The sequence below is a fragment of the Dryas octopetala genome, chromosome 3, assembly GCF_963921425.1.
Source record: "Dryas octopetala chromosome 3, drDryOcto1.1, whole genome shotgun sequence".
Classification (NCBI taxonomy): domain Eukaryota; kingdom Viridiplantae; phylum Streptophyta; class Magnoliopsida; order Rosales; family Rosaceae; genus Dryas; species Dryas octopetala.
In genome coordinates this window covers 6964654-6990842 of record NC_141368.1, presented here as the reverse complement: position 1 = coordinate 6990842, position 26189 = coordinate 6964654, and the positions used below count along the sequence as shown (strand labels likewise).

The 26189-nt window shown below is 42.9% G+C and overlaps 1 protein-coding gene across 3 annotated transcripts; it reads left to right on the top strand.

Annotated features, from left to right (window-relative positions):
- Positions 1–16158: 16158 nt before the first annotated feature.
- Positions 16159–25037, top strand: LOC147290261 (amino acid transporter AVT1C-like). Of its 3 annotated transcripts, XM_086236909.1 has the most exons (13): positions 16161–16311; positions 17105–17312; positions 18153–18475; positions 19662–19876; positions 20053–20076; positions 21328–21508; positions 21780–21999; positions 22253–22388; positions 23097–23120; positions 23511–23646; positions 23940–23983; positions 24098–24160; positions 24645–25037. In XM_086236909.1, the coding sequence occupies exons 2-13, from the start codon at positions 17146–17148 to the stop codon at positions 24741–24743; spliced, it is 1632 nt and encodes a 543-aa protein (XP_086093035.1). In that variant the 5' UTR covers positions 16161–16311; positions 17105–17145; the 3' UTR covers positions 24744–25037. The 3 variants fall into 3 exon arrangements, with proteins under 3 accessions (XP_086093036.1, XP_086093037.1, XP_086093035.1); XM_086236910.1 differs by having other exon boundaries at positions 16159–17312; positions 19710–19876; XM_086236911.1 differs by having other exon boundaries at positions 16159–17312; positions 20053–20099; positions 21489–21508.
- The last annotated feature ends 1152 nt before the right edge of the window (positions 25038–26189 follow it).

Genomic DNA, 26189 nt, shown 5'->3' with positions numbered 1-26189 from the left:
CATTTGATTATCAATTATTAACCAAAAAATGTGAGAATTAAGACCATATTAATTGATATATCGAAATCGCTTTCACTTGGAGTTGGACAGCGACATGTTGTCTGGTACGTACTCTGGCCAACTTTCTTATAACGACGTACATATCTGGAATTTTTCGTAAAATAATGAAAAAAACATCGAACATATAATGCATGCATGATTGAGATCTCCAGATGTCTTCATTCGTTATCATTTTGTTTTGGAGAGACACATCTTATCCCTTCAACCATATTATTAATTATAAACATGCGCTGATAAGATGCCGATCGATCCATCGATGGATACCTAAATCTCATGACTCATAACCAACACGTGCATGAATAATGAACATTCATTAATTCTCATTTCTGGTGTGATTTATTTGGTGCATTTAATTTTTCTCTTTTTATTAAGATTTTATTTGTGGACATTAATTTAATAACTTCACTTTAATGGATTAAGGTTTTGTCGGGTTAGAAGAATATTGGTCTATAAACGCGGTCGAGTTGCCACACTCCATCTATATTTTAATTTTTAATGCAAGTACACTGCATAATTTTAATTGGCCAAGTTGAGGCTAGCTTCTTAATTAGTTGTTAGGACTTAGGAGTACTACAGCCAACATGTTTTCAGATAGTTGAAATAGGTTTTTTTGTTAATTATTTTTTTCGTTTAGCTAGGATGGTGATTTTAATTTGAGACTTTTCTATTATTGTGGTAATTAATATCACTATAGTTAAATTATATTTTATTTAAACTAATTCTTAAACTAGTTGGTGATAATATCGATTAATATTATTATATCTGGATTATTATTTTTTCATAAAAAATGGGTCATGGCAGCATATATAATTATATGGTAACGTAATTGTCATGAGTAGCTAGTTGTACCTGCAACTTGACAACTAGGCAGAAATAAGATATTTCCATAATTGTAACGTTGATGTTGTCTTCATCTTAAAAGACTAGTAGTACATATCGTCTGGTCTTGCTCAATTTGTTCCAGAAAGCCCTAATTATTCACTTTTGAAAAGAAAACCCTAATTACTCACTTTGGTGCCAAATCACATCCAAAAGCAACCTAACTCAGTCATCATGTATATGAGCTGGATATATATGAGTTATCCCCTAAAGGCTAAAACTTGAGTTATGGTTAAGTCATCGGCTAATCCAACTTAAAATGTATTGTTTTATCTTGAATATGACTACATGACATCAATAATCAACATAAAAAATATAAACAGATAAATCTTATTTCATAAAAAATACAAGAACAAGGATGAAGAGGATGTGTTTGGATGGTCATCTTCTAGCTTCTTTCCATATTAAACTATTCTTAGTAACTACAGATATATACAAATACAAAGACTTCAGTCCCATAATCAATCAAATGGAGCATGCTGTAGAATTAAAACATATACGAGGTACATTGCATTAAATAGTACGGGCCGGATCATATAACAATTTTTGTTCTATTTGATTTAGTTTACCAATTAGTTATTAATTGTAGTTGGTGGGTAGTTCAGTTTAAAGGACCGCATAATTTGTCTCTCTCCACTCAAATTTGATCCCCTCTCCTCTTAAATAAAAAAAAAATTAATTTAATGATATTATTCTTTATTTTATAGAAAATGTTATAAGTCTGAATAATTCATAAATAAAATAATTGTGTAAGCTATATATAGAAATAACTTACTATTACGATTGTATATACTTTCTTTGTCTATCTCTTTACATGATGAAAAAATAGACACAATGATGTATATACCATTACGTACATAGAACTCAATCTTTCTCTATACAGAGTACCAACCATAGATTTGATGCCTTTCATTTAAAAAATGGATGATGCCACAAATAAATAAACAGTCATATGATGAACTTGGACTACCAGTTTGAACTGGTTCATAATCCTCATTATTATTAAATTATAACAAGTTTATTTTAGAAAAAAAAAAAAAAAAAAAAACTTGGTCACACAAACTCTTTTTTGTAATAAACTGGGCACACAGATTATGGGGTCTATTACTATATATTACAAAGGGTACGTTCAAACAGCAATCGGTCCTCTCACCACAGCCTGATTGGTTATAAAGTTTACTTTCCCAATGAGTTTATGGGCTTGAACATGGCACATACCATATGTTACATGCAATTTAAGAAATAACACAAGACCGGAGACCCTATTCAATCCTCTACAATACACAGACGTGACTGCCAGTAAGGAATTAAATTTTGAATTTTAAAAATTAAAAAATTTGAAAAAAATTTCTATTCCGTTGAAAATTTAAACTAAAACAATTCAAACTTTTAACAAAATATATTTCAATAACTTTGTTTTGGTAATAATTCAAAAGTTCCGTTGACTTTAGGTACCAAATTGTAATATTTTTTTATTTTAACTACCAAAACGTTTATGTAATTTCACTTTAGATACTAAATTTTAGTTTAAGTATCAACTTAAAAAAACATGGTTATACCGAACTGTAACTGTCTAACAATCATAACTTTTTTATTGATTTGTTGTTTTTTCAATATTTGCAAGACTTAAACTTTAATATTTAGTCTCTGAGTTATAGGACTTCATCCTCCAAGCCTAAATAAAAAGCATTAAACCCTTATAAATTTTAACTTTTTATGAATTTAAAACAATCACAATTGTGACTGTTCAAGAGTCACAACTATATAACAAACCAATTTGTGACATAATCCAAAATGTCTTGCTCTAGGTTAGTACCTAAACAAAAAAAAAATTAGTGTCTTGTTGTTTTACTGAAAAACAATTGATATTTGACATTTAATTTCAATTTTCTATATTTCAAAACCTTTAAAAATGAAAAATTTTGAAATTTAATTCCATGACTGCCAAATAGTGTTTCTAATTCATTTATATTATAATACCAGTAGTGCTAGACATTCCACATTTTTATACCATAATTTCATACTACATTATGTGGCAACTTACATGACATTCATGCATTAGACACTAAAAAATAAAAACAAAAATCCAAAAAGAAAAAGAAAAATTTTGTCCAATAAAATAATGACACGTAAAATGGTATAAAAATATGGTATAAGAATGTGGTAAATATAATATTATTCTTATAATACACATGTATGTATTAATATAATAGTTTAAAAATATAAATTCTTTTGTTCACATAAATTATAACATGTGAATTAGTAACACCACATAACGATGTTACAATTATACTAAAAAATTTCTCAAGACCAACAACTTACTTGAGAGTTTTTTTGTTTGTCAGTTTGATAAGATAATAATATGTTGTGGTTTTACAACTTAATTAACATTTAGAAAATAACAATACACTATTAATTGAGAGTTGAAGACTACTAAAACAAACCACGTAGGAAACTAGAGTTTGTTTAACGGTGCTTTTAGAAAGTTTAAAAGCGTTTTTAAAATAATAAAAAATGCTTTTGTTTGTGTTTGGCAAAAGCAATTAAAGATGTTTCATCAAAAAACACTTTCAAATACATTTATAAGAAGTATTTGAATATTTTTTCAAGAAAATTTATGTATTTTTAACAAAAATAATTTTAATAAAAGCGCTATTGACTAGTACTGAGTGTTGATGCAAATTCACGTAAGGTAGATGCAACAACTTAGAGGTGATGACTTGGCTGATCCGAAGCCTTGCTGGATGATGACGTGTATGTCGATTGAGATCTTCCTGTAGAAAAACACAAGATCATAGGAGATGGACCGGTGTGGTACCAGCCAAACACACTCCGATGATGAAATCAGTGATGATGTTTGATGGTAGGTGAGGAAGAACAAAGGATGAACTTGGGAGAATAAGAAGAACAAGGCAAATGTTCTGGGTTATTCTCAGCAAGTTGGGTATGCTCTTTGGTGAGTGGGAATTTTTGTGTAAGTGTTTCTGTAGATGGATTGATTGATCGATCCCCCCTTTGTGCATATATAGTGCCTTATATAGGCAAAGGAAGACTGGATGAGTAAGTTACCTGATGTGAATGAATGGTTGCCAGTGACCCACCTGCTTGGTCAGAGCCAGCCGCATGCACAGCTACTCATCTCCCCAGCATTCAATACTGCATTGAAGGCTCCATTAAATGCAAGGTTGGAAGGTTCAGGCAAACTACCTCAATAGTCATGAATGCAGACTGGGACATTCCGTCTGTCAGAGGATTTGTGTCAGGTGCAATTAAGTGTGGCGGTTCATCCCATCATGCTCTTCCTGGGAATGGTGGCGGGGAGCCGAGTCGAGCCGAGCAGATGTTCTTATGCATATGCATGAAGTCCATGCGTGATCGGATCGGACATGGGATTCCAAACCGAGCCGACCCAAAAGATAGGGGTCCCTCCGAGCCCTATCTGGCCGACGCCAGAACTCGAAAGGAGGTCACTTCGGTGCCGAGCCGAGCCGAACCGGGATGACCATGGAAAGTTGGGCACTCAATCCCCTGGAAGATCATCGGTTCGGCTCGGACCGGGCCCGGATAACTTGGCGTGGAAACCCGATCCGAACTGGCGGAGGAAGTGTTAGAGAGGTGATGATGTGGAAGTCAAAGTCTGACCAGCCACGTGTCCAGCCAGGATTGATTGTTGGATCGGTGTGGGTTTATCCACAAACAGGAGTCCCCCAGCTTCCGATCCGAGCGGACAGTGGTGGATTGGAAGCTGAAGTGTGATGACCTCGGGGGCAGGTGAAGGAACGTTTGATTTCTGCATGGGGGAACGTAAAGGTCACCTCATTTATGGGTATTTTGAATGCTTGACAGGTGTCAAGATCTGGCATGTGAAGCGCCAAAAAATGAAGGGCTGAGATTTGATTTGCATGGGGTATAAGTTGGCTGTTTCTCTCTCTTCCCTCTCACTTTCATCTTCAGTTTCCAGAAAAACACCTATCTCTCCCCGCGAATCTCCCTCTCTCTCTCCGCGACTGAGACGGTGGTCCGATCCCAACTCCGACGAGGTACAGCCACAGACGAGGTGGTTCCGAGGGTATTGGGGGCGGAGAGATTTGGCCGGACAAAACCAGTAAGTGATTCTGTCCACTTTTGAGTTTTTTACACTTTTCAGGTTTTGGGTGTGTGTTCTTGGTGTTCTTGAAAAAGGGCACGTTTCGATCCAAAAAGCAAGAGAGAGAGAATAGCAAAACTGTTAGTGATGTCCGCATCTGATTCGAGCGGTAGGCTCGGCTCGGGGGAAGCATTTGACGGGGACAGCGATGCCGAGCTGAGCCGAAGCCCACCTGCGGGTGAGGCGAGTTGGGACGGGTTATCCGAAGAGTTGGACGAGGTCGGCTCGGCGTTGGGTCGCAACCCAGGCGAGGAGCGCCGAGCTCGAGGGGACCAGGAAAACCCCGAAGTGCTGAGTTCCGACCGGGAACAAGGGGTGGCCGAAGGTGACGACGAGGAGCCCCTTGACGTCGAGCCGATCGCGACCATCCCGAGCAGGCTAACCTCGGGCTCAAGTGAAAGGGACAGGGGTCACGATGCGTCGACCTCGGCTCAGCAAGTGACGGGGAGTCCGATCGACCCGGACTTTTACGAGGAGTTGGCGTGGAAGGCCGATCAGATCCCAAACGAGATGACCGAGTTTCATCTCAAGGATCTGAGGGCTCGGTACTCTGTTCCCGAGGCCGTACTGATGAGATTGCCGATGGAGGGGGAGAAGCCGAGCCGACCCCCCAAGGGATGGGTGACCATGTACCCTGAAATGTTCGAGAACGGGGTTCGGCTCCCTCTGCACCCATTCCTACAGGACTGGTTGGCGATGATCGGCGCGGCGCCGCACCAGCTCAATCCTAACGTGTACAGGATAATCCTGTCCCTGCACATCTTGTGGCACAAGGTGCACAAGTGTGTGCCAGACAAGGATATCCTGTTCTGCTCTTACGCGCTGAGGTCGAAGCAAACCGAGCTCGGCTTCTACAATCTGCAGGCTTACTCGGGGCCGTTGTTCACAGGGAATCCCTCTTCCCAGAAGACTTGGAAGAGGAGATACTTCTTCGTCTCTGGGGATTGGGAATTCGCCGATTCGAGCAGACCTACCCCGGCTCAGGTTCCCAGAGCCTTTAGGATCCCAGGTGGGCATTGGAAGACTGGGGCCGATTCGAGGGCAATTTGTATATGTTTTGTAATTATATATTTTTTTTTGTCTAACTCCTTTTGGTTTCGTCTTTGCAGTCAGCTGGGGCAAATATAAACTCCGAGGCGAGCTGAGGGATCAGATCGTCGTGATCAGAGACTCGCCGACCGAATACCTATCCACCAAGTTCTTGCTCGGGCAGACCCAGATCAGGTCGAGCGGGATCTCCTGGTTTGTGCCCAGGTGGAATCCGAGAGCGGAGAGAGGTATGAGTTCGGCGGATCTGGAGGCTCGGCTTAGGAGGAAGGCGGAGAAGAGCGCCCAAAAGAAAGCTGCAGGTCGGGTGCCCGCCGAGCCGACCCCGGTACCAGCGCCCGCCGCTGCCGCAGCCCGACCCGGGCCCTCCGTGACGAGACCGGCTCGGCAAGGAGAGAAAAGGAAGGGTCCGGCGACCGAGGCTCGTCTTGAGAAAAGGACCCGGACCGAGCCCGGTGATGGGAATGCCGAAGCCTCAGGCTTGGTGCCCCTGAAGATGGTGGAGGTTGACCCCTGCATCGAGCCGTTCGTCACGGGCCTCAAGCGCGTGATAACGCCGAAGGTGCTGGAGGGGCTCCGGGTCGGCCAGGAGGAACCGAGCTTCAGTCAGAAGGCTCTGAGCACGTCCCGCCAAGCCATGTTGGTAAGTCTTTTTCACCTCGGATTATGTTTATCCGTTCGGTTCGGATTAATAATTTTTGTTGTTTTTTTTTTTTTTTTTTTTGCAGCTTGCCTTGAAGCAGTTTGAAGCTGCCCACGCTGCTGTCGAGACCGAGGCGAAAATGGGGAGGCTTCGGGAGCGGATCCAGGAGCTTAAGGAGAAGCTGGCCGAGGCCGAGCGGGTGGGCAAGGCCGAGCGCGATCGGTCGGCGGGTCTGCATTCCAAGTTGGCCGAGAAAGAGGTTGAGGTGGCTCGGCTCAGAAAAGAGCTCCTCGCTTCCGAGCAGAAGGTGGCCGAGCTGGGCCAGTTCGCCGACGATCTCCAGCGGGACGTCGAGGCTGTCGAGCGGAGGGCTGTCGAGACTCGGCGTCAAGCCGGTGTGCCGAGCGTCCAGGCACTTGCCGATGCCCAGTTCGAGGGGTACAAGGAGCTGCTGGAGGAGATCCGGTCGAAGAGGCCGGATTGGGATTTGTCCTTCGTCGGCGAGTCCGACGGCGAGGGGGACACCCAGGAGAGCCAGCAAGAAGACCTCCCTCCTTCTGATCACCGGGCTGCCGCCGAGGTGGTTACTTCAGTGGCTGAGCCGACGCCGGAGGATCCTCCACTGCCCGATTGCGAGCCGACCCCGATCCCCCCAGTCCCCGAATCTGATCCCAATGCTGAGATGCAGATCAGCGGGGTTGAGGTGGTGCAGCTCGGCGAGGAGACGCCTGAGGAGTCCACCGAGCCGATCCAGGAAGGGCCTGCCGAGCGGTCTGCATGATGTTTACTTTTTATGTTTTTTGTTTTTCTCCCCGAGCCGATGTGTGGCTCGGGGTTTGATTGATTTTTGGAACAATTTATATTTGGATTTATGTTGTTTACTTTATCAGTATTTTCTTTTTATGAAACAAGTTGTTGTCAGTTCAGCTCGGAAGTTAAGCTAAAGACATAACCAAATAACACATGAATAAGAAAATGATAAAAGTGACAAACATAATAAAAACCAAGACATTTTGAGATCGGCTCGGCATGCCGATCGCAATGAAAATGAATGGTAATGATAAATTAGAACTTGTCTTCGGATCAGCTTGATAAGCATAATCCGGATGGGCTCGACACACCCATTGAGATATTTAGGAATTTTGTTTTTTGGAAAAAATATTCAAACCTACTTTCAGATCGGCTCGGCATGCACGATGAAAGTTTTGGTTGGAGTGTATATTTTTTCTTTTCGAAATATCCTGTTGAACGTTAGGACTGTAGAAAGTCGTTTCGGCTCGGACAGAGATTTTTATAGACCTGATAAGTCTGTACTATGTCGAGCATCGGGCCGAAAGTGGTGCGCCAGCTCGGCACAGGAGTTTATAGACCTGATGAGTCTGTACTATGTCGAGCATCGGGCCGAAAGTGGCGCGCCAGCTCGGCACAGGAGTTTATAGACCTGATGAGTCTGTAATATGCCGAGCGTCGGGCCGGAAGTGGCGCGCCAGCTCGACACATGAGTTTATAGACCTGATGAGTCTGTAATATGCCGAGCGTCGGGCCGGAAGTGGCGCGCCAGCTCGACACATGAGTTTATAGACCTGATGAGTCTGTAATATGCCGAGCGTCGGGCCGGGAGTGGCGCTTCGGCTCGGCACATGGGTTTGTTATTTTTTCGAAGGAAACACTTAGATCTTTCCTCTTTGTTGAAAGTGTATAGGAGTAGAGTCCCCAGTGTTTGCTTCGAAAAATAAGAAGAAGATGAGTCAAAAATGTGTTCATCCTTTCATTGATTGGAATGAGTGTTAGGTCGGACAGTCCCCGATCCTAGTTACATTTTTACTGATAATAAGTCTTCAAGTGTTCAGCGTTCCAGCTATGCTTGAGAGGCTTCCCAGCCAGAGTGGCCAAGTTGTAAGTGCCAGGCTTGACTATGCCTGTAATTCTGTATGGTCCGGTCCAGTTCGGATCGAATGAGCTCTCCTTGACGGCAAGGGGATTCTTCTTCATGACAAGACTGCCCAATCCGAAGCTCCTGGGCCTGACCCTTTGATTGTAGTATTTGGCTACCCTCTGTTGGTAAGCGGCTCGGCAGAGATTGGCGTCGGTTCGCCTTTCCTCGATCATGTCTAGGCCGAGCCGAAGTCCGGTGTCATTGGTCTCGGGATTGTACGTACGGGTTCAGAATGAAGGAATCCCCATTTCGACCGGGACGACAGCGTCAGTCCCGAATGCCAATGCGTAAGGTGTTTCCTTCGTGGAGTTGCGATAGGAAGTTCGGTAAGACCAAAGCACCTCTGGCAAGAGTTCAGGCCAATTCCCCTTAGCATTATCAAGCTTAGTCTTGAGGGTCTTCTTGATGATCTTGTTGATGGCCTCGACCTGTCCGTTCGACTGCGGATGGTAAGGAGCGGTGAAGCGCAAGTTGATGTTCAGACGTGAACAAAAACTCCTGAATTTGTTGCAGTCGAACTGTTTGCCATTGTCCGCAATGATGGTGTGCGGCATGCCGAACCGGCATATAATGTTCTTCCAGACGAAGGTCTCCATCCGCTCGGCCGTGGTAGTGGCTAGGGGCTCGGCTTCGGCCCACTTGGTGAAGTAGTCGACTGCTACTACGGCCATGGTGACTTGCCCCTTTGCTTTCGGCATAGGGCCGATCAGATCGAGTCCCCACTGCGCGAATGGCCAGGGACTGGATATGGAGGTCAACAACTGGGGAGGTTGATGAGGGACTGCGGCGAACTGCTGGCATTTGACACAAGAGCGGGAGAGGTGATCTGCGTCTTTGTTCAGCGTGGGCCAGAAGTAACCCTGTCTGATCGTCTTGTAGGCGAGGGCTCTCCCTCCAGAGTGGTTTCCGCATATCCCCTCGTGAATTTCTCTCAGCACATCCTGGCCTTCCTGGGGAGTGACACACCGCAAGTAGGGTAGGGAGAAGCTCCTCCTGTAGAGCTGGCCATCGATCATGCTGAACCGAGCCGACCTTGTCTTGACGAGACGTGCCTTGTCCCTCTCTGGGGGGAGGATCCCGGAGACCAAGTAGCTGATGATCGGCGTCATCCAGTTCGGCTCGGCCTCGGTCTGCATAACAGCGGCCTCGTTTTCGGCGGTGCTAGGTCTGTCCAGAATTTCAACTGGGACGTGCCTAGCGGATCCGGTGTCTGTGGCCGAAGCCAGGCGTGCCAAGGCGTCGGCTCTGCAGTTTTCTGCTATCGGGATTTGGGATATTTTGTATTCGTGGAAGTTCCCGAGCAGCAAACGAGTCTTCTCGAGGTAGGCAGTCATGCTAGGTTCTCGAGTCTCATACTCTCCCAATATCTGGTTGACAATGAGTTGGGAGTCGCTGAAGATGCTCAGTTTGGTCGCGCTGAGCTCCTTTGCCAATCTGAGCCCGACGATGAGTGCCTCATACTCTGCTTCATTGTTAGACGCCTGGAACCCGAAGCGAAGAGCATACTCCATCACAACCTGTTCAGGGGAGATCAGAACAAGTCCGGCTCCACTTCCCATGGCGTTGGAAGATCCGTCCACGTAGAGGGTCCAGGTGAGAAGATCAGCCTGGCTTTGATCGCCAATTGTGCTCGGATCGGACGCTGTTGGGGTAGCGTCGGCGCACGGCGGGTCTTCCATCGAGGTGGTCGACTCACAGATGAAGTCTGACATGGCTTGACCTTTAATGGCCGTCCTGGGACGGTAGATGATGTCAAACTCGCCGAGCTCGATTGACCACTTGATGAGCCGACCCGAAGTTTCGGGCTTTGCCAGGATTTGTCTGAGCGGCTGATCGGTCAAGACGACGATTGAGTGGGCCTGGAAGTAGGGCCTTAATTTCCGAGCCAAGCTGACCAGGGCGAGAGCCATCTTCTCGAATTTTGGATACCTGGTCTCGGCATCGACGAGGGCTCGGCTCGTATAGAAGACCGGGTGTTGTACACCGCCGACCTCTCTCACCAGAACTGAGCTGAGAGCCGAGTCAGAGACAGAGAGGTAGAGAAAAAGTTCTTCACCTTCCTCTGGTTTGGATAATATGGGAGGTTCCCCCATGTGCCTTTTCAGGTCTTGAAAGGCCTGCTCGCATTGGGGGGTCCATTCTATGCCCTTCCCTGTCCCCCTTAAGGCTTTGAAGAAAGGGAGGCACCGGTCAGTGGACTTCGAGATGAACCGGTTCAGGGCGGCGACTCTTCCAGTCAGACTCTGGATTTCCTTGCGTGTCCTTGGGGACTTCATGTTGATCAAAGCCTGGATCTTCTCTGGATTGGCCTCGATTCCTCGTTGGCTGACCAGGTAGCCAAGGAACTTTCCTGACCGAACCCCAAAGACACATTTGGCTGGGTTCAGCCGCATCTGATACTTCTTCAGGACTCCGAACATGTCTGAGAGGTCCTTGACGTGATCGTCCGCTTTGATGCTTTTGACCAGCATGTCATCCACATAAACCTCTACGGATTTGCCTATGGAAGATCTGAACATGTGGTTGACCAGCCTTTGGTAGGTGGCTCCGGCGTTTTTGAGACCGAAGGGCATGACTTTGTAGCAGTACATGCCGCGATCCGTTATGAAAGATGTGCCTTCCTGGTCGGATTGGTGCATGAGGATCTGATTATACCCAGAATAGGCGTCCATGAAGCTGAGGAGCTGATGTCCTGTTGTTGCATCGACGAGCTGATCTATTCTGGGCAAGGGAAAGCTGTCCTTGGGACAAGCCTTGTTCAGATCGGTGAAGTCCACGCACATCCTCCACTTCCCGTTGTTCTTTTTCACCATGACCACGTTGGCGAGCCAGTCGGGATAGTTGACCTCCCGGATGAACCCGTTGTTTTGCAACTTGGTTACCTCTTCAGCCATGGCGGCGTATCGGATCGGATCGTATGACCTCCTCTTCTGACAGACCGGTTTGCATCCCGGGTCGGTGTTCAGCCTGTGGGTGATCACGCCAGACGATATGCCTGGCATGTCATTGTAAGACCAGGCGAACACTTCCGCATTGGCACGGAGGAAGTCGATTATGGCAGAACGCTGTTCGGGACTGACCTGAGTCCCCACTCGGACGAGCCGATCCGGTGTATCGGCCGAGATCGGCACTTCCTCCCAGGCTTCGGCGGGAAGGGGCCGAGATTCTGGGTTCGGCTCGAAAGTGAAGTCGAATGTTTCCGCCCTCGGCCACCTGCCCGAATCGGTGATGGAGTCAAGTTCCTGCGAGTTCGACAGCTGGCCCTTCTGCTTGATGGAAGCGGCGTAGCAAGACCGAGCCGAGCACTGGTCTCCTTGAATGACAATGCAGTCGTCGCCCACCGGACATTTGATGAGGAGGTTGGCATAGTGGACGTTACAGTTGAGGTCGACCAGAGCTGGTCTGCCCAAGATGATGTTGTAGGCTGATGGCCGCTTGACGACGATGAAGTACGTCATGCAAGTCTTCTTGATCGGTCCCTTCCCGAGCGAAAGGGGAAGGTAAATGTGTCCGAGGGGCTGAACCACTTCTCCCCCGAACCCGACCAAGGCGGGAGTGTCAGTCTCCAGCTTATCCTCACCGATGCCCATCTGCGTGAATGCAGAGTGGTAGAGGATGTTGACCGAGCTCCCTCCATCGACGAAGGAGCGCGCGATGGTAGTCCCGGCCACCTCAGCCACTATGACGACCGGATCATACTGGGGGAAGATGATCTCATTGGCCTCGTTCGGCTCAAAGGTGACCGGTGCCCAGTCCTTCCGTTGTCTTTTGGAAGTGCTGGGCTGACCCGCTTGGATCGACAGGGACTCATGAGCTTGAGCCGCCTGTCTGACATACTCCTTCTGGGATCGGTTCGAGCTTCCCACGAAGGTTGGGCCCCCGCCAATTGATCCGATCGCGGCATCCCTGACATCGATGGTGTTGGTGGGCTTCTTCGGCGCGGCCTTGGGTTTGGGTACCCTAGGCCCGCCGGCCAGGAATTGATTGATCTTACCCGCTCGGGCAAAAGTCTCAATTCCGTCGCGGAGAACGTAGCAGTCACCCGTGACGTGGCCGTGATTGGAGTGGTACTTGCAGAAGACGCCCTCCCTGATCTTGTCTGGGGGTGGCCCCTTGATCTCCCTGGCAGCTGGGAGTTGGTCCTTGATCTTGGAGAAGATCGTCTCCAGACCGGCGTTGAGAGAAGTGTACTCTGTGTACTGGATGAACTTGGGCCCCTTGCCCAGAAGTTGGCGCGGTTCCTCCGTTTTGGTCTTCTTGGACTGGACCTGGGGTTTGGGGCTTGCAACCTCTCCCTCCTTCCTCTTGGCTGAGGTCGGCCTGGGATTTAGGGCCTCCACCTGAGCATCCCACTCCTCAGCCCGCGCCCACTTTGTGGCTTCAGCAGAAAGCTCATCATAAGTAGAGGAAGGGTTCCTCATCAGGTGGGAGCGGAGTCCCCCGGCGAGCAGACCTTGCATAAGGGCATTCTTAGCTGATCTGTCGTCGCAATCGTCGCACTTCGTATACTCGATGTTGAAGCGGATCAGATAGGCCTTGAGGCTCTCCCCTTCCTGTTGTTTACTGAGTGACATATCGTTCAAGTTGTAGAGTCGTTCGGATACAACCCGATACCTTGCCAGGAAGGCCCTCCGGAGGTCGGAGAAGAAGTCAATGGAGTTGGGCTGGAGGGTCCGGAACCAACCCCGAGCCGACCCCTTCAAGGTCGAAGGGAAGATTCGGCACTTAGTGGCTTCAGATGCCTGGCGGGCTTCCATGGCGTACCTAAAGCTATCAAGATGATCGTATGGATCCTTGGTCCCATCGTACTGATCCATCTTGGGAGGCTTGGTGTCCCGGGAGACCTCAGCATCCATGATTCTGCTGGTGTACGGTAGGGGAAGTTCTTCCCCGTGGTCGGCTCTACCGGTATACCCCCTGGAGACCTCGACCTGGCCGAGCCGATCGTGGACGCTCCGGATTTGGTTTTGTACCAGGGTCCGGACCAAATTTTCCACGTCGGGAGTGGTCAGCTCGGCATGATTCTCCCCCGAGCGCTCGGTTCGATCACTGAGTCTCTCGCTCACTGGTTAGCGGGTGATCCTTTCACTGAGTGGACGACGGTCGGACATGACCATAGTATCCCCCAATCGCTCCGCGGCGGATCGTCTCCCCAAATGAGTGTCCGATGTGGAGGGGCCTTGACTGGTGGCGGGACCAAGTCTGCTTCTGACTGGCACCCTGGGTTCAGTCGAACCAGTTGGGTTGACATCCCCTAACCTGGATCGGATTGGAGGTCGTTGATCCGTGCCCGGCTCGGCACGGTCTCCTCCCAGACCTTCGGGAGAGTGTTTCCTGAAGGCCGCCTGCTTCTGCTGGAGGAGGCGGTGGGCTTTCAAGAACTCGGCCTGCTCAGCCGGAGGCATGTCCTCGAAGCCCGGAAATATGTGATCCGCACTTTCCCGAGCCGACCGGTCGTCCACGTCGGCTGGGGTGCTTGGCCGAGAAGGAGACGGTGAGAAGACTTCCTGCTCGGCTCGGGTCTGGCGCGATCGGAAACCTGATCCCCCATTGTTCTCGAGCTGAGCACGATGGCGTGCAAGTTCCCCGGCCAGCTCGGCCTGTTTTGCGAGCAGCTCATTATTCTGCTTCAGGAGTGCATTCTCAGCGGCTAGATGTCGCTGGCTCTCCTTAAGGAGTTTGTGAGCAGCCCTGATTTTTGAGGGACCCTTGGGTTTTGGTGTCCTGGGGAGTTGTGCTCCCCTCGTCTTCTCAGGTGTCTCAGGCTGATGTTGTTCATCATTCTGAGACGCCCCTGAAGAAGAACTGCTGTCACGAAAGATGGTAGCCATGATGACTTGTGTGAAGGAAGAGCTTAGCACACGCAATGATGAACGCAACGGCTGAAGTCGATCTTCCCACAGACGGCGCCAATCTGTTGATGCAAATTCTCGTAAGGTAGATGCAACAACTTAGAGGTGATGACTTGGCTGATCCGAAGCCTTGCTGGATGATGACGTGTATGTCGATTGAGATCTTCCTGTAGAAAAACACAAGATCATAGGAGATGGACCGGTGTGGTACCAGCCAAACACACTCCGATGATGAAATCAATGATGGTGTTTGATGGTAGGTGAGGAAGAACAAAGGATGAACTTGGGAGAATAAGAAGAACAAGGCAAATGTTCTGGGTTATTCTTAGCAAGTTGGGTATGCTCTTTGGTGAGTGAGAATTTTTGTGTAAGTGTTTCTGTAGATGGATTGATTGAACGATCCCCCCTTTGTGCATATATAGTGCCTTATATAGGCAAAGGAAGACTGGATGAGTAAGTTACCTGATGTGAATGAATGGTTGCCAGTGACCCATCTGCTTGGTCAGAGCCAGCCGCATGCACAGCTACTCATCTCCCCAGCATTCAATGCTGCATTGAAGGCTCCATTAAATGTAAGGTTGGAAGGTTCAGGCAAACTACCTCAATAGTCATGAATGCAGACTGGGACATTCCGTCTGTCAGAGGATTTGTGTCAGGTGCAATTAAGTGTGGCGGTTCATCCCATCATGCTCTTCCTGGGAATGGTGGCGGGGAGCCGAGCCGAGCCGAGCAGATGTTCTTATGCATATGCATGAAGTCCATGCGTGATCGGATCGGACATGGGATTCCAAACCGAGCCGACCCAAAAGATAGGGGTCCCTTCGAGCCCTATCTGGCCGACGCCAGAACTCGAAAGGAGGTCACTTCGGTGCCGAGCCGAGCCGAACCGGGATGACCATGGAAAGTTGGGCACTCAATCCCCTGGAAGATCATCGGTTCGGCTCGGACCGGGCCCGGATAACTTGGCGTGGAAACCCGATCCGAACTGGCGGAGGAAGTGTTAGAGAGGTGATGATGTGGAAGTCAAAGTCTGACCAGCTACGTGTCCAGCCAGGATTGATTGTTGGATCGATGTGGGTTTATCCACAAACACTGAGCAAAAATGTTTCTTACAAAAGAACTCACAAACAGACTCTACAATGCAAATTCAAAATACACACTTTAATTTTTTATTTTTTATCAAATCATATGGAAAACGTTTTTCATTATTTGAAAGGAAAACCCTTTTGGCACTTCTAAGCATTCCCAAATACACTCAAATTACACAAAGCGCAGTAGTAGTAGATTACCCGCTTCCTCGTCACTTTAGCGCCTAATCTCCAGGTTTTCAGCAATTAATTAATCAAATAAAAATTAATACAAAAAAAAAAAAAGAGAACCATCTTGAAGACTTTAATCAAATCAATTAAACAAACAAACCACGGATTAATTTTAAAGTAAAAAGGAAATGCTAGCTTAATCATCATCTATTTGTTGACGTTCACAGAACCATACTGACAGACAGACCTCTCTCTCTCTCTCTCTCTCTCTCTCTCTCTCTCTCTCACACACACACACACACACACATATATGATATATATATATATATATAGGCTATATAGCAGCCTCTGTGGCCTATGAAAAGTGAGTGTACATCAATATCTTCCTCTGCTTTTTTCTCCAGTTGTTTCTTGGGCTGTTCTGAAAAAGCCAGAGTCCTTTTTCTTACAGATTCTTGAGTACCCAGAAAACCCCACACAGAAAAAAGGTTCACTTTTCTTTCACTACTACTTTTGGCTCTCAAGTAAACTCCTGAAATGGCCTGAAAGCTTCTCGCGTTTACACCTCTCCTTAATTAATTTCTCTTTCTGGGTTTGAGTTTGAGTTGCAGCACCCACTCTTTATATATACACTCTCTCACTGTCACACTCTCTGTTTCGTTTCCGAGAAACCCGACGATAAACACCAGAAATTTCGGATCACATATTAGTCCAATCCGGGCGCACTTATTTTTTTATATTTATTAATTGTTCTTTATTACAGTATTCCGGGCATTTGTTCAGTTCAGGATAATGTAGGAATCATTAGTTTCGGGGCATAGTCAGATTTTTTCTTTTTTTATTCCTTTCTTTTCCTTTATTTTATCGGAAACCAAACAGAGTGTATTAACATGCATGGTCCCTTTTGAAAACTTCAAACTTGAGCTACAATATCTGCTAAAACCGTGTATCACTATGTCTCTACCAATCTGAGTATCTTCTTTCACATTCTTTGTTTTGTTTTTTTTTAATGATTAACTTTTGGTTTTGGTACCTATTAGTTACTATCATATAAGCTTATTTAGCTGGCAACATAAATAACTTCTGTTTTTGTTACAATTCTGACGCCCTGTCAATTCCAAACAAAGAAACCCAATGTGTCATAAACATGACACTGTCCCCATTCGATGAATAGTTTCACTGTTTTCCCAACTGGGTCACTTGCAATTTGCCGACCCTTTAATCTGACCAAATTTTCATAGATTTTTTTTTTCTTTTTGGGTGTTTGTGGGGTTTCTGCAGAAGGGTAAGTGCCAGAGGAAGATTTGAAGAAGAAGAAGAAGATGAATAACTCAGTCTCGGATCGAAGCTTTTACATTGAGAGTGATGAAGAAGATGAGCAAAAAAGCATAGAAGATGGCAACGACTCAGATTCTTCTCAATCTTCTACCGAAGAACGCCATCAGAATATCCCCAATTCTTACAACACCCAGTGGCCACAAAGTTACAGGTTCTCTCTCTCTCTCTCTCATTGTTTAGCTATTTATATAATTTTCCATCATTTCTTTATTGTTCAATTAGCTTGTGCAATATTAGCATTTTTTACCACTGAAATATGTATTATTTTTCTTATATATAAGTTTACATTTTTCTATGTAAGTTTGGTGGAAATGTAATGGCAAACTTAGTTTTTCCTGGAAAACATGAATGTTAAAATTTTTTGGATTTGGGTGATAAAATCTTACTCAGAGTAGAAATCAAATCATCTATTGCATATATTACTGCAGAGGTTGATGTACAAATATATAGAAATTCCTAGAAACTCTGTAGGAAGAAAAAGAAATCGGAGTCAAAAGTACAGTTGGGAATCTCTAAACTGAGGGTCAACGTCAATATTTGGCTGCTCTTAGCATTTCGGATTATTGAGGATAAAAGGAAAAACATTAATTTTGGATTATTTAGGTGGTAGTGCAGGGTGGAAAAGTAGCTTTGCCATGTTTCTCTGTGCACCCCTTTTCTTTTTCTTGCTGGAAAAAAGGGAGTGATTGATTTGGCATCTGAGACAATGACTCCATCCAGGTCCCCAGAGAAGTTTGGAGTTGCTTTAATTACTTTCTCATTGAAAGAAAGTGAGACTAGTGAGTCTTCTAGCTTTTCTACAATGACTTGCTCATTAATCATTTTGATTGTCCTTGTGGGCTCCATCAAAGGTCTCTAGAGAAGTTATTGTTGAGAAATCAAATGAATGATATGGCTGATAAAAATTGATTGATTTATTATGTTATTCTTGTGATGTATTCTTTCAATCTTTAGTTCCAAATACTTACTGATTCTCAATTACTGTTTCCAGGCAATCCATTGATCTGTATAGTAGTGTACCATCCCCTAGTATTGGGTTTCTGGGCACTCCTACATTGTCAAGATTAGGAAGTTCATTTCTTTCCTCATCACTAACAAGAAGGCACACTCCCGAAACATTACCTTTTTTGGCAAAACCTTCGACACCAAGAGTTGCAAACGAGCAACAACAGCAACAGCGACGTAGTTCTCACTCTCTGCTTCCTCCTCTTCATTCAAGGAGGTCTTCTATTAGGAAAGATGAGAAATATTCCAGGGTTCATGATCATCATCCAATGTCTCGCCACAGCTCGTATGCACAAGCTGTGGTTAATGGTAAGTATGGGCAAGACATATGCTATTTATTCCTGAAATTTATTGCTCACACACATATTTGTCCATACATATCTGTTCACCTTCATCTTCTGATTAATTTTATTGGTAAACCTCTAGTATGCCTGAAAGAAGTGCGCGCTAACACTGTATAAGTCTAAGGATTTCTTCTTGGTCCTCAATTAATCTCTTTGGACAAAGCATCAAACTCAAGTACTTTCGAGAGTTAAACACCCCTAATAATGTGCTTGCATCTTTAAGTGAACGTCCACGTTCATGATTAGCTGAGTTGACTGCATCTGATCCACCTTGTAATTACAAGGCAGACCAGATGTATTGAGACCTTTTATGTGTTCTAAATGCAAATACGTCATTGCATAGTGCTACAGTGAAATTAATAAGCTGTCCCAGTATAGAGTTGAGTTAGCTGCAAAGGAAACCCAATGCATGGATCCTGCACCTACAAACAGTTACAACCACTGGATAGCTTCATAATATCTTAGCAGATCAATTGCAGGGACCACATACTCCAACCATGTAATGTTAAATATGCTGGCCTATCCTCACAAACAAACTCAATAGTTGGTATCAATTTGTTTCCATCTCCCCATCACATGTCCCAAAATACAGCAGAAGTTGTCTGTCACAACATTCTCTACTTGCTATCCAAAATTCTCTTTCTAAACTGAATTTATGAGTTTGTTCTGATGCTAACATGTATATAGATGCATATTAATTTAGCTAATGCAACCTGCATGTCCCCACATTATGTGACGAATAAAATATAACTACACCAAAACTATCTTCAAATCTGATGAATAGATGAGTTTATCCTTCATATCTATGAATATTATATAATGTGTCTGTAGATACATCATTACTTTGTCCATAGGCCATTATGATCTTCATTTATGGGGATCCAACAAGCAAGCCTGTATTTATTTCACATGAGTTATGATGAGGTGGCTTAGACCCAATTGCACATGGTGCACATGGAAAGATCTACTAAGCAACTGAACTGTATGGGTGCCAATTAACTTGTTTGGCTTGTGTACCTTTCATTGTAATTTATATTAGATAACTTTTTAACTTTGAAAATGAACATGTTATATTATTTGTAATATAATTCTTTATGTATACAGCTTAAAATTTACCCAATTTTGATCAGTATCCATTTTCTATTATTCAGGAATTAATGTTCTCTGTGGGGTTGGAATCCTTTCTACACCATATGCAGTCAAAGAAGGAGGATGGCTTGGGCTCTCTATATTGCTTATATTTGCAGTACTTTCCTTCTACACTGGATTGCTCCTACGTTACTGCCTGGATAGTCAACCTGGGCTTGAGACTTACCCAGACATTGGCCAAGCTGCATTTGGTACCGGAGGCCGAATTGCCATCTCGGTAAGCTAGCTTTCATGGAAATAAAGGAGACTTGTTTGAAGCAATCATTTAAAAACTTGAGTTCTTGACCGAGAAAAAAAATGACAAATTAAATTAGGAAGTATATTACAGATAGATTTCAGATGAATGGCTGCTTTTGCTGTCGTTTTAAGTACTTTTTTTTTTGGTCGATGCAGATAATACTGTACGTGGAGTTATATGTAAGTACAGCTGGCTTGACTGAGTGAGTAATTTCCTTTTTGCTTTTGTTTGTGATTTAGCTTATGGTTGAAAAGGAACATAGGCTACACAGCGGTGGGATGAGAAAAACAATAAGTTGGATTCCAGTGGGGCCCACCTTTATATGCCTGGGTCCCATATCTAGATCTGGTTGAGTGATCCCCTTATAACTTGGGCCCACATTTTTGGGTCTTATTGGTTAGTGTTTTGACCAGTCCACCACAGACCACATTTTCCCATTTTTCTACAAACTGTACCTTGTTGGCTGATTTGTGCAGTTCTAATTTGATCCCACATCCCCAGTATTTCTTTGCACTATTATTCTTGTGGGATCTTGAAACTTTGTTTCTGCCTCCTTTTAGGATGATGAGCAATTTTTAATGCATGAGATAAGGTAGATCCTTGAATCATGCCAACATTGTAAAAAAAATATAGAGGAACAAGTATTATAAGCTGAAATCATTTTCAGCATCAATGACTGTGAGCACATCATATACCATTGAAAAGGTTCTATCTCTTTGTTTTAATTGCAAGAAACATCTATTAGAATCACTCACCTATTCACCTAATTTGGAATCCACATGAGACACATCAGCACTTTTCTGATTCTCTTCAATGTGGAATTTGCCCTTGAATGCAACATCTTTTTTAAGTTGTGCTCAAGCCTGCCTTGCTGCCCATATTTACAGAAGGTTCTTGCTTTTGCCAAACTACAGATATTGGGCACATAAATGGATTCTTTTGCATCATGTATCCATCATTGCACTGTTTGCTGCTTTGGGGGCACTGTTATAACTTGTACTTTTACGTGGAAGCATAAATCTTATGTTCTGTTTAAACCTCTGTTAGAGCCATTAAAATCAAAGCCTTGGCCACAAGACTTATGTAGCAGAATTAACCCAAATCCCAAAACGCTCATACCAACATGACCACATTTGCATGATCTCAAATTTGGAGACCGGGTGGGAAGAAAAATGGGAAAAGACCAACCAACCAATTCCACAATTTGGTGGTAATTGTCATGTGCCTGTAACAGAGTTTCATTCTATATTTCATAAATTTAAAGTTTAGATCATGTAGTTGGAATCTTCTGTAGATGCTGATCACGTATAACCTAAGTGCTGGGGCACATCAGGAAGCATGCTGCCATTTCCTTGAGATTCATGTATTAGTGTTATTTCCACTTTTAAAGCACATAGATCACGTATTTTAAAATTTTTCTGTACTTGCAGGCTTGTTGCATAGAATATATAATTTTGGAGAGTGATAACTTGTCTTCACTATTTCCAAATGCTCACCTAAGTTTGGTTGGATACGAGTTAAATTCTCACCTTTTGTTTGCAATTTTGACCACCCTTGCTGTTCTTCCTACTGTTTGGCTTCGGGACCTCAGTGTTCTTAGCTATATCTCAGGTGAGTTTGGCTAGTTTAGTACAGTTTATTTATTCTATGAATCTAAACGTTCTGCAAAATGTATTTTCTCTGTCCACGTCACTGGTGGAGCTACAAAATTTACTATATATACATGAAATTTTGGGAGGGGGGGGGGGGGGGGGGACATGTATAGGAAAAAAAAAAACTCATGTAGGCATTAAACTACAAAGAAACTTGCAATAAGACTGCATTAACCAAATGCATGGCAATCTTTTGAGAAATTCTTACGTTGTACTTGGTTTACTTCCAGCTGGTGGAGTCATTGCATCGATCTTGGTGGTCCTTTGCTTGTTTTGGGTTGGTCTAGTAGATGGAGTTGGCTTTCAGAACAAAGGGACAACACTGAACCTTTCAACTCTTCCTGTTGCCATGGGTCTCTATGGTTACTGCTACTCCGGACATGCTGTTTTCCCAAACATTTATACTTCATTGGAAAAACCAAGTCAATTCCCTTCAATTCTTTTTACATGGTAAACTAAGGTTGCTTATGTTACTATTCAAAATAAAATTAATTTCGTCAGCATCCAAACTTAGTTTTTTCTTTCACAATCATAATGCTTTCTACCTTTTTGTGCGAATTCAAAAGTCTCATCAAGTCTTACAGGAACTGCATTCATTTGTGAACAAATGCAACTTATTATACTCCATGTTTTTTTTCATCAAATGATTATGTTACAAACTCAATTTGATAATTTTATTTTACTTGATTTATTTTCCATGTAGTTTTTTTATTTGTACTTTGTTGTATGGTGGCGTTGCTGTCATGGGCTACACAATGTTTGGAGAATCAACAATGTCACAGTTCACTCTCAACATGCCTCATGATTTGGTTGCTTCCAAGATTGCTCTGTGGACAACGGTATGTTCATGAAAGTTGTTACTAAAAAACATCTGTTTTTTTTTTTTTTTACTTTATTATTGCGCGATTATATATTATATATATATTTTTTCACTTATTCTTTCATAGAGCAATACAAAAGGATTATGGTAGCCATAAGATGATCCTAATTCCAAAAGGATTATGGTATCTTTGTTCCAAACATGCATTATGTCTATAGCAAGTAGTCAGCCTTGGTCTAATTAGGTCAACCAGAAAATCACAGGATCCAGGCAGTTGGTGATAATTTTTTTTTTTGTACATTAGAGGCCTGTTGAGCTATGAGCTGTGTATTGTGCAGTAGCCATCTCTGATTCCTTACACCCACCCTCTCCAATCTCTGAAAAAAGTTGGGTTCGATACTAGGTCTTTTGTAGGCTGTCAAGATATTTTACCATCTGGCTAGCTGGCAAGTTCATTGATGTAGATCAATGGCACATTCACTCCACCCTGCTTTATCCAACTTTTTAGCTTCATGTGATTTAGGCTTAAGTCAATAGAGGGTCAAGGTCTCAGGCTACCTGCAGTGGCCTTCAGCCAGGTCCTCCTTTCTTCCTATTGTTTTTCCCTTGCCACTTCAAATTTTCAAACATTAAAGTGTTTGTTCTTTCTGCATGTTTTCAACCTTCCCTTCTATAATTTGAGATGAAAACTAGTGCTAATATTATTCTTTTTTCTTTTCTTTTGCAGGTAGTCAACCCATTTACCAAATATCCTTTATTGCAAATTATGCAAATAATGAAAGTTATCTGATGCACCAGCATGCACGCGTCACTCACACACAAACATGCACAACACATGCAGTCTAGAAGGCATTTTTCATGCAACAGAGGGTGGTTGTCTCGCATGTTAAACAGAAACATGCTGATAACATGCATTCCCTAAAGTATTTGAAACAAGACTCTTTTCAGGCAACAGAAGGAAACAGAAATTCAAATTTCTAAAGCACAATGAACTTGAATTGAATTTTTTTTGCTTCTTTTGTGCCTATGTTGCTCAACAGTCAACAAACACACACACAAACAAGAACAAAAACAAACAAAAAAAGGAAAAGAAAAGAAAAGAAAAGTTTATACATGTCTCTCCTTAATTAGAACCACATATGCATTAACTATCTCTCCCGTAGCAATGAGTCTGGAGGAGCTGGTACCATCAAACAAGTCTCATATATACGCAATCTTTATTAGAACGGCACTGGTGGTCTCTACCCTGCTTGTCGGTCTTTGCATCCCTTTCTTTGGTAAGTCCCCCTAGAACTTTCTTTATTTGTCTTTTCCATTTCATAGCCATGGAAACTGTCTGTCATACCTTCCTGTTGTCTGTTAACTATATGTATCACAGAGATAAAGAAACAGGTATTAGATAGACAGAGACAGCAAGTCATAGCATAATAGAATTCTCATTTCTAAACTAAGTGAAACCTTGGTTGAAAGCCAGCATTTCACTGGCCATGTTATATTCTTCATTACCATCTGATTCTCATATTCCTTTAGTGCATAGTGTTACAACTTTTATTCTTTTAACTTATCTCAGGTCTGGTGATGTCGTTGATTGGATCTTTATTCACAATGCTTGTAGTAAGTATTCCTTTGCAAGTTAGTTTACATTTAGTTGCAGGAAATATAATGTCAAATTTCAAATGTCAATATGTGAGTTTAGCTAGACTCTATTAACAAATATTATTATTGCAGACCTTGATACTTCCTTGTGCTTGCTATCTGAGTATCCTGAGGGGACAAGTAACTCGTGTTCAGGTATGTCTGTTACACATGCTTGCTATCATTGGTTTACAGCAATAGGTAGATAAGAAACACAAACATAATGCTAGATAGAGAAATGCTTTCATATATTTTCAATGTTGGTCAAGCAGTGTGAATTCAAAAACCTTTTGGGCTTATTTGTGAACAAAGTCAGTAGATTAATGAAATAGGGTTTCCTGTTGCACATTTAAGAGGGGGAACATGGTGGAGGGCTTAGTATATGACTTTTCCAAAAAAATTATATTGTACCCTTCATTTCAAAGAGAATGCTTTCTCTGGTACGTCCACTTAGCTCTGCTATAACTGCACAAAACCGAAGTTTCTGTCTTTTCCTCTATCTTCGAAGAAGCTGAAAACTGCATACATCAAGGCTTGGAAGGGTGCAAATCAAATCAATTTTGTGCATCATTTACATTGCTGATTTTATACACTGCTCACTTGAATGGGTTTTAAGATACTTTTTTTCTCCTATTTCCAGGTAGCACTCTGTATTATAATTCTTATAGTAGGTGTTGTTTCATCTGCCTTCGGAACATATTCGGCGGTTTCCAAAATTATTCAGAATTTGAGCAGCTGACGTTTTTGGCACACTTTCTTGAACTGTGAGAGACAACATGATTATGTATTCTGGATTCTGAAGAGTATACTATAATATCTTGGTGTTCATTTCCAATTTTGAGTGAACTTTGCATTTGTATCCCCATCCCTTTCTTGTTTCCATAATTTTCATTATCTTGCATTTTGTATTAAATAAGTTAGCATGATCCACTATTTGACTAGTGCGCAATTATACTGATCTTATTTCCCTATAATATGTACCTAATAAATATTAATACTGCTAATCTAAATTATCAAATGAGTTTAGATTTCAGCTCACTTGAAGAAGAAGAAGCCAATACCACTGTTGTTTTAGCCATGGGAGCTTAGTTGAATATTGAATAATTATATTACAATGAACTATTCTGTTATATGGACACAGCCAAGTCTGTGGGTTTGGATTCTTTGGATCTTTCATTTATACTATCCCAATCGACTATTCTGTGCATAAACGTATAACAGAGGTGAGACTCATGTGCATCTCATTTTTATAAGATGGTACTAATAGTGGAGAATTCTTTCAACGTAACCAATACATCGTAATGTAGTGTAACCAATCAAACATGTGTAAGTTAAGATGATATTATTAGTGTAAATTTTTTTCAATGTAACCGATACATTGTCACGTGGTGTAACCAATTTAACACCATATATGCCACTCTTGTGCCTCAATCACTTTGACCTTGATTGCCACTCCTGTACCCACCCAATGAAACATTCCCAAAAGACTGACACACAGGCCTAGTTATTGGACAGTATGTTTATATTAGTAGACTATAATATTAAATATGGTGATGTATCAATTACATTGAAAAATCCTGTTTGTATGTTATCAAAATCCTTGATTCTGGCTAGGGCTGCCCATTGGTCGGTTGAGATCTGTATTGGAGCTTACCAAGCCAAAACCAAAAATTCGGTATTTTTCAGTTCAGTAATTTTTGATAAACTTCAGTTAGATTTCAGTAATTTTGGTATCAAATACTTCGGTTCATTTTCGATTTACTTCGGTTCATTTTCGATTTAATTATAATAGTACTAATTATTATATATTAATATAAATTAAAATTTAATCAAATATAATGTGTAAAATATAATGTTTGATGAATATATATTTGCACGAGTAGTATTGGTAATTTAATATAATACTAGTATTAATTGAAATAATATTAATATTAGTAATAATATATACTAATATAATTAGTTTAATAATATGTATTAGTACATATCCTATTAATTTAGTATGTATATATATCGATAAATATGAATATATATATGCATTACTTACCTAAAGATGAGATTCTTATTTTTCTAAAAATAATAACATTTACTTTATTTGAATGACTATATCATAACTCATATTTTTAATAATATTAATATAATAACATTATACAATTATATTTTCTTATAGTTATTTAAGATATTAGTA

Bases quoted from the DNA above. Each gene is read 5' to 3' on its own strand.
- LOC147290261 (XM_086236909.1), top strand. From the start codon at position 17,146: ATGAATAACTCAGTCTCGGATCGAAGCTTTTACATTGAGAGTGATGAA. The intron at 20,077-21,327 runs GTAAGTACAGCT...CTGTACTTGCAG, and splicing joins TACTGTACGTGGAGTTATAT to GCTTGTTGCATAGAATATAT. The intron at 23,647-23,939 runs GTAAGTCCCCCT...AACTTATCTCAG, and splicing joins TCTTTGCATCCCTTTCTTTG to GTCTGGTGATGTCGTTGATT.